The sequence below is a fragment of the Centruroides sculpturatus genome, unplaced genomic scaffold (assembly GCF_000671375.1).
Source record: "Centruroides sculpturatus isolate CEXI.00-Female unplaced genomic scaffold, Cexi_2.0 scaffold1001, whole genome shotgun sequence".
Taxonomy (NCBI): Eukaryota; Metazoa; Arthropoda; class Arachnida; order Scorpiones; family Buthidae; genus Centruroides; species Centruroides sculpturatus.
The window spans coordinates 193,821-202,657 of NW_019385336.1; the positions used below are offsets into that span (position 1 = coordinate 193,821).

The 8,837-nt window shown below is 36.5% G+C and overlaps 2 protein-coding genes across 3 annotated transcripts in view; one reads left to right on the forward strand and one right to left on the reverse strand.

The window, feature by feature from the left end:
• LOC111637802 (lactosylceramide 4-alpha-galactosyltransferase-like) overlaps positions 1–5,518 on the forward strand; it is a 35,402-nt gene extending 29,884 nt beyond the window's left edge. For both annotated transcript variants that reach the window (XM_023383363.1, XM_023383364.1), the window contains exon 4: positions 4,216–5,518. In XM_023383363.1, coding sequence (XP_023239131.1) covers positions 4,216–5,054 — 839 coding nt within the window. In that variant the 3' untranslated portion in view covers positions 5,055–5,518. The remainder of the gene's footprint in view (positions 1–4,215) is intronic.
• LOC111637795 overlaps positions 5,061–8,837 on the reverse strand; it is a 6,325-nt gene continuing 2,548 nt past the window's right edge. Inside the window, 3 exon segments of the mRNA XM_023383358.1 lie at positions 5,061–5,066; positions 5,516–6,889; positions 6,892–8,835. Of these exon segments, the coding sequence (XP_023239126.1) occupies positions 5,061–5,066; positions 5,516–6,889; positions 6,892–8,835 (3,324 nt within the window).

Genomic DNA, 8,837 nt, shown 5'->3' on the forward strand with positions numbered 1-8,837 from the left:
AAATGCCGGTAAATCACAATTATTTATTCATATATAATTATAAAATAGAATAGGTATACTTAATTTAGCTTCTAGAACTGATGTAAACGTAATGTATCAAAAATATTTGATTAAATATTAGTCACTGCTAGTTTTAAATTAGTTTCGAGGTGAGCCGGTTTCTCGTTTTAATTTTTACTAAATTCATTGCAGGAAAAACTATTCACACACATAAGTTGTAGAAAATAACATTTGAATTTTTGCTGCATACTTCTTAAGCTAGGAAATTGATATATTTATACACATTTTATGCGACTCGGGCCGCGGAATGCCCATCCCTGACTTAGACTATGCCTACGACGAGTCGATCGCGACACATTTTTACGATAAAAAGTAGATCTTATGTACACAAAAGTTGGCCACCCTTGATATAGAGTATTTAGTTAAATAATGGCCTAGTTTGTCTAAATAAATAAATAAATAAATAAATAGTTAAATAATGGAATTGTGGGACCTTGGGAGCCGTCAAAATAGAGAAATCGAGATTCGAAGTTTTTGGTCCTGCCACAAGGTGTGTATTATCGAACACAACTCCGATTTAAACTCTAGATAAGATAGAGATACACAAGGTGCAAAGGAAATAGTCATTCAGAAGTCAACGAATTGGCTTCTCAGATGAACGATGTAAAATCAGCTAAACCTACTTAAGATTAAAAAAAAAGGAAAATTTATTACAAAAGCAAAACATAACATTAAAATTAAGTTTATAATTAATATTGAAAATAGTCTGTCGATAACATTATATCTATATTTGGATAAACAATCTATCCTCGGAATCTAGCCTATTTCTTTACTAATAAACCCAGGGATACCTGGCGGGGAGTAATCCGAAATTTGCGACTAACAACTTACTAGGAAAAGAGTTGTCTTCTTTTCATCTTCTGTCTTCTCTTTCTTTTACGTTTTACTGTTGCACCTTATCCTTTTCTCTCTTTATCTCTCTTTGCTGACTCTATCTCCTACAAATTTGACAGTCTTCTCTGGTCTGATTCCTTTCTATATTGTTGACTCTCCTTTCTCTAAATTGACTGTTTTTCTTGATTTTTGTCTACTCTCCTCTCTCTTTTTCTCGATGTTCTCTTTTCTTTTATTTTTTTCTGACTAATAATGATTTTATTCCGGCGGCAGTTGATATAATAAGAAATAAGCTTGATTGGTTATTTTTAGCTCTAATTCTCTCTTGTCTAGAATGAATTAAATGTGTCCACGTGATGTGGATAAGACAACAACTGTCACTTAACGCTAGTTGAAAAGAGGAAGCGACGATCATACCCTTCGTCTTTTCCTTCGAGTATTGTGAGGTTAATCACAATTAACATAATTTTTGTTTCTCTTGATTATTTTTTATCTGTATTGCTAAAAATTTTCAAAAGAGAGTCCCTAAAAATGGAATAATAAGCGAAATTACTAAAACACTACTTGATAACGTAAACAACCATGGTGTCACTTTCACACATGAACGTGTCGGTGCAAAGGGAAATAACAATTGTTTGATATACAGACAGAACATAAAATAAATTTAGAATACGTATAGAAATATATATATATATATATAGTTTAAAATACACTCACTGCCAAAAGTTAAGCACGGAGCAATAAACTGCGAAAAAATCGACAAATACAGCTGTGATTGACACAAAATGCGACAGGACAGTAGCAAATATGTTTATGCATGAAACAACACAAAGAATTACATAGAAAAATGAAAACAATATTGAATTTTCATAAAGTATAAGATGAAATCATTTTGGAATCATTAACAAAACGATGTTTAAATCCAAAACAAACAAACAAAACCGACATTAATAGGGTAAATGGTCACCCCTTATTTTTACAAAAAGTATACAGCGTATAACCATGCTTTCCATGAGGTGATCAACCACTCCAGAGTCAAATAAGTGCCATTCCTCCTGTAGAGCAGTTTGCAACTCTGTGAGAGTGGCAGGGGGTGGGAAACGTGCACACACAGCACGGACGAGGTATCCCAAAGATTCTCAATGGGATTGAGGTCTGGCGAATACGCCGGCCAATCCATACGCACGATTCCTTCACTCTATGGGGTCGTGCGTTATCATCCATTAAAACAAAAGCAGGACCAACTGCTGCAGCATACAATTTCACAATGGGTTCGAGGACTTCATTCCGATACCGGACAGCCGTCACAGAACCCCCTCGATAGATGTGCAGGTCGGTGCGATATCCCAATGAAATGCCTGCCCACACAATAATGCTTCTATCTCGGAATGCGTGATGCTCGATGATGTTCTGGGGTAATGCCTTTTTCTCTCCATACTCTTACACGCTTGTCATCTGGCTCCAGGGAAAATCGCGACTCATCCGTGAACATAACGTTACCCCAATCAGACACAGTCCAATTCACATGTTGCCGACACCACTTTAATCGTGTACCTCTGGATTGGACGGATAGTGGAAGACAAACTCGTGGTACCCGGGCATACAGTCCATTCTTGTGTAGCCTTTGGTGCACAGTAGTAGCAGATATCGTTTTACCAATGGCTGCTGCAACCATCGATGTCACACGTGTAGAGGTTGCTCTTCGATTCCGCTTGGTTACAAGAGCAATATAGCGATCTTCTGCAGGGGTCGTAACTCTTGGGCGACCGGCCACAGGGCTTCGAACAACTGTTTGGCTTATTTGGAATTGTTTCCATAACCGTGAAATGACAGAATGATGAACGCCGAAGAAAACACAAACATCTGTGATTGATCGTCCTGTTTCAAGGCATCCCACACACCGCCAGCGCTCACTGTTACTCGTCTTCTGGAAGTCATAGAAACACGTCAGTCATGCACAGTAATTGTACGACAGTTCACACTTTTTCTCGGTACTTGCAACTCCTCTCACACTTCAGAAGGCTGACTTCTTATACGACTGCCTGTTTTGCATATTTCGCGACACGTAAACTTGATTGATAGTAACGTAACATATTTGTATACTTCCACCTACCTCTGCAGTGAATTGCAGCCTCTCAAATGCAGATTGCTTTCCGGACATGAACATTTTCTGCTCGGTGCTTAAGTTTTGGCAGTGAGTGTACAATAAAATTTTCAACTTATCAAGAGATTACATTATTAACTTAACATAAATTGATTAAAATTAATGTTATACAAAATAATGCAAATATTAATTTAATAACATATATAAGTTAAAATGACAACGAAACTTTTTCAGAATGGTGGGACTCACAATATGTTTCGTACAATTCATATAGGCATATCCAGTGATAACCATTTGTTCAAATAAAGAGCGAGACAGCATGAAATCCGAGAACGTTAAGTTCCTTGGTTTAAGGAATATGAAATTGAGTCCGAGCGAGCATTTTCACAGGAAATGTTCATTGATGTCTGTCCTGGATAAGCATCGTCTCTTACCACCCGGATGAATCCACGATGACCAAGAAAAACGACCGAGTTTTAAAACTCACTTCTCATAGGGCAGAGAGTTAAATTTTAAAAAATGTAAATGGTTCAAACATACTTAACTCGCTGCTTAATTAATTTAAACCTAATTCATGTTTAGCCCTCAACTGAATAAAATAGAACTATAAAAAATAAGCTACATATTTTTAAACGTAATTCCCATAAATTTGTTTATAAATTTTATTTTTACACTCATAGAAGGAAAGACATGGGATGAAACCATAACTTTTCCTCCGACACAATAAGGAAAATATAGTTTGCGTACATATGATGTAAAATTCCAGCGAAATTTCATAACGAATAGTTTTTTATCGTAAAAAATGTATTTTATTATTACTAAAATAACAAAAGAAAACATGGAAACTAATAAAATATATACAGTATTTTTACTATTTTTGTCAAGTGAGATACGACATAAGAGGAGTCGGAAAAGTAACATTCGGGGGATACAGATAGATCGGGTTATGCACGTGGAGTTTGCCGGGAGCGAAAATTCCACGTGCATAACCCGATTTCCTAAATGTGGAGTAATTTCCTGAAGTGCTACTGGAGGTCAGCATTCACTTGGCAGATTGCCCATATCTTAAATTGTATTTTTCCAATTCAATCTACTGTACTCTATAATTAATTAGCCGTAATAAAAATTCCACAATGTCGTTTAATTATCACTAATTATAATTTAATTTCTGAAAGATTTAAATGACATATATTAACATATTTTTGTTTATATTTCAGATTACAAAACCGAACAGCACAATATTTTTTTTGTTGAAACATCAAGTTCTTCGTCGCTGAACATTCGTCAAGCATGTGCAGTCGAATCGACTGCAAGACATTATCCTTCATCTCTTATTAATGTATTAATGTTCACATCAAATCCAGACATACATATCAACTTCACGTTATTACCTAATGTCAAAATACAACGGACAAAGTTTGAAAAAGTATTTGAAAATACGCCATTGTTGGAATGGTATATTGAAGGAAAGTGGAATAAAAGTAACTATAAAATATCCCATCTGAGTGATGCCACTCGATACGCTTTAATTTGGAAATATGGTGGAATGTTTTTAGACTTAGACATTGTCATGATGAAAACTTTTCCGTTTTATAAGAATTTCGTGATTAAAGAAAGTAGTAATCAACTGTGTAGTGGTATTTTCGCAATGGAGCGCAACCACACTATACTTTACAAGTGTATGGAATACATCAAGCAATCATACGATAGTAATTGTTTTGCCTGCATCGGTCCGTTATTAATTACGAAAGAAATCTCTTCATTCTGCCACCAAGAAATTACAGATAACATAACAAAACAGCTCGATTGCGGTATTAAAGTTTTCGACCCAATAACAGCTTTTCCTGTATATTACACTAGATGGCGCGATTATTTCTCGTCTTCTTCAGCAGAAAATGTTTTACAGCGAATAAATAATAGTGTACTAATCCACGTGTGGAATAAATTGTCAGCAAACAAAAAATTAAAACCAGGTTCGGGTAGTGCGTATGAGTTATCAATGGCAACTCATTGTCCTCTTGTTTATGAAAAGGCTGTTCACATGGAAAGTTTATAATTAAATTTATAACTAAAACAAAAAATTAAAGACAGTCTGCCCAAAAAGGGGTACCATTTATTTTTCGTGTTCCAGACTTCACATTCACGGCGACAGACCTTCCTTTATAGGCTACTAGTAGCCGGGGAGGCCCCTAGTGGGCGTTTTAGCAGTATTACAAATTCCTATGAGGCATGTTTAATGCACTTAATATATGAAAGTTGTGTGTGCTTAATTTTTAAAAGTTTGATGTACTTAATATATATAAATGTATACAACTGTTCATCTTAGAAACTAAACTTAAAAAATCAATACGCAAACAGCAAACAGTATTTGTACATGAGAAAGTGAAGCTATTCTTTATTCAAAATTGTTCAATAGAATTAATATAATTAAAAAATCAAGTATAAATATATACAAATCTTCATGTTAAAAAGTAATGTTAACAGATCAATATACAGCAAACAGTATTTCTGTATTACAGACTGAAGATATTCTTTAGCTGTATTCTGTATTCCATCATTTATCCCATCATAAACTTCTCTATACACAACATTTTTGGTAAAAAAATTATTATTATTTGGAATCAATTTGCCTTGTTCTGATGTTTTCAGAATCTTGATTTTGACATCAGTTGCTCTCCTTACTCTGGAAAAAGCAACGTAAAGTTGTCCATGTCCAAAAACAGGTTCAGACAAAAAAATTCCAACCCTGTCAAGAGTCTGTCCTTGTGACTTATTGATGGTCATTGCAAACGAAGCCTTGACAGGAAACTGTCTTCGTTTCAGGGTAAATGGGTAATCAGAACCATTATTTGTTAAATCAGTTCGTGGTATCAGGATTATCTGTCCCGATCCGGACCCAGTAAGCACTTCTGCTTCGATGACATGATCTCTTAAACTCATCACAACTAATCGGGTTCCATTACATAATCCTCTTTTTGTGTTGAGGTTCCTCAGCAGCATTATGATGGTGCCAACCTTCAAGTGGAGTTCATGAGGGGGTAATCCCGATGCACGTACACTGTTCAGGTACTCTATAGGGTAATTTAATCGTTCCTGGTGATCATCAGTTTGTATCTCATCGTAGCTGTAATAAGTTTTTTCCTCTTGCTCATGTAAAAGTTTCAAAACTTCGTCATTGATTCTGTCGACGTCAGCATTTTTAGGGCAAAGTATAGCCCTATTTTTAATGGTTGGTATCATATCAGGAGTTATTTGCTCACCAAATACCTCCTTCACCAAATCACCTTCACAAAGAAATTCAGGGGGAACCTCAATAGTGTGTTCAAGTTGAAGAGAATTTCCCAATGTGCCATTTCCCAATTTCAACAGCCATTCACTATATTTAGGGTCCTGTGATCTCATATTGCTACTCAATGTGAGTTTCTTAAAGAAGCTCCAAGAATCACAATACTTAAGTCCAGACTGGACAATCGCTGATTGCATTGCGTGCGGGAGAATGTTTAAGCATTGCCGAAAGTCACCTCCAAGTAATATTACCTTCCCACCAAATGAAATTTGATGTCCAGTTACCTCTCTTAAAATTCTGTCAATGGCATTCATAACATGGCTCGATGCCATGGTGCATTCATCCACGATAAGCAACTTTGCTAATCTAATATCTCTTCCATCTTTCGAGTCCAAACTCAGGTTTGAAATGGATGTCTCATTGACTTCTAAAGGTAACTTAAACAGAGAATGGTAGGTTCTACCTCCACTGAGCAAGTTTGATGCAATTCTGGTTGATGCTGTAGGAATGACAATTTCATTCCTTGCTCGAAAGTAATGAAGAAGACTTCGATACAAATATGTCTTCCCACTTCCTCCGGGACCGTCCAGGAAAAAACATTTAGGGTAATCTCTTCATCATTCACAGCATTGATTATTGTTGTAAATGCTTGTCGTTGGTCATCATTCAAAGATGTAATCATCTCATCAGCGGCCTTCTGCTCAACGTCTGAATCATAGATAATCTGATTCATACTTGACAAATCATAGCCCACATCAGGTAAATTGAAATTGCAGAGTGAATGACTAAGAGTCAGAGTATCTTTTACATCCTTAAGTGCATACTCAGCACATCTTTGACATTCACCCTGTTTGAGATGTCGCTCATAGCAAACGTCCTCTGTCAAATACTGTAAATTATCATTCCATAACTTAAGAGCATCAGAGGGAAGACCATAAGCACAGATATAGGCAAACATTTGCCTAAGCTGGAATGGCATTGCATAAACAATGGCATCATGAATTGTGTCTTGCCAAATTGTGTCATCCAAAAGATATCCCTTGCGCTTCGCAGCCTCTCGAAAGGTACCTACCTGAACGGACTCGTCGTTCACCACAATTGTTCGTAAGTGTTGAAAAGATGTCACTGCCTTTTCGTGGCATAAAAGTAATCGAAGATAGTATCTTTCTGGGTCTTTAATACTTACATTTACCATTCTCCCAATCACTTTCTCTCCTCCCATTTGTCTCCTTTCCCACATTGCAGTCGTATCCTTCCAAACGAAGTGTTTGGGTATTTCGGAATAAGTAAAGTCATGCGCAGTTTCATCTACTACATTCAACTTAAACCATCCTGTCAATTTCGTATCTTTACTCTGAGCTCGATGTGCAGCCACCTGTTCATTTCCCTGTTGAAAGTACACAATGTGTTCATTTTGCAGATGTACTGGTAGTCTATAGATAGTGTGCGACTGATCATGCATCTTGAATCTAAAAATTCGATGAATCGCTTCAGGTGCACTCACATATCGTGAGTCCACATACTCCTTCGTCTCATCTCTTTCGTTCCTCTCAGTAATACAAAGGTTTGCACAATCATGACCTTTGTATACATACTTGTATAAGCACTTCACACTCTTTACTGATGAACAGATCTCCACATTTATATGACAATTATATATTAGTAATAAGTATGGATTGTAAGGAACAACCCAGCTATTATCTATCAACTTCCCATTCACCTCAACAAATCCTTGATTCCGTCGTCTATAATATGGATATTCATCCAAATTTCCAAGCGTAGCATCACAGGACTTTGGGAAGTTCTTCGTGCAATCACTGTCAACCATGCAGGGACTTGAAGGGTTTCTCTTCCCACATGGTCCGTGGATCATATGTTTCGTGACTATTTCAAAAAGTCGTGGCGAAGTCTCTTTATCTGGAATCTCTGCTTTCACAATTTTATCAATATCTTCAGGAGTGGTAATTTTTTCGTCCGTGTCTAAGATGATCAGAATGTGTGCATGTGGAAGACCTCTCTTCTGAAACTCAATAACATGCACATGTGCAAGAACCTTCCCAAATAATGACTTACGCCTATTTGTAATGTCATCAAGAAGTTGTTTAAGTTTCAAGTGAAATACTCGTGCGACCAAGTCAGGTCTGAATTCAGATTTTTCCCAAGGTTTGAGATTTTCAGTTATTTCTTTCCATTTTGGGTTGCAAGTCATTGTTACAAATAAATCAGGCTTTCCATACTTTGTGACAATGGCCATAGCATCTTGATAATACTGCTGCATGTTTCGTACTCCACCCTGGAAACTTGAAGGCAGTATAACTGCTTTTCCTATCAGGTTATTACTCCCATGAACTTCCTCATCCCATTCTATCGCATCCATTAAACCATTATATTTCTCTGATCTCAATGTTGACTGATTATTTTTCACCCAGTTCAAGTCATTCGCCTCAGCTCTCACATAAGCATCCACCATGTATTGTTGTGTCAATTTTCCCGCACTCAATATCGGATTAAATTCATCATATCGAGGAGACAATCTGTAAGAGAAATATTCCT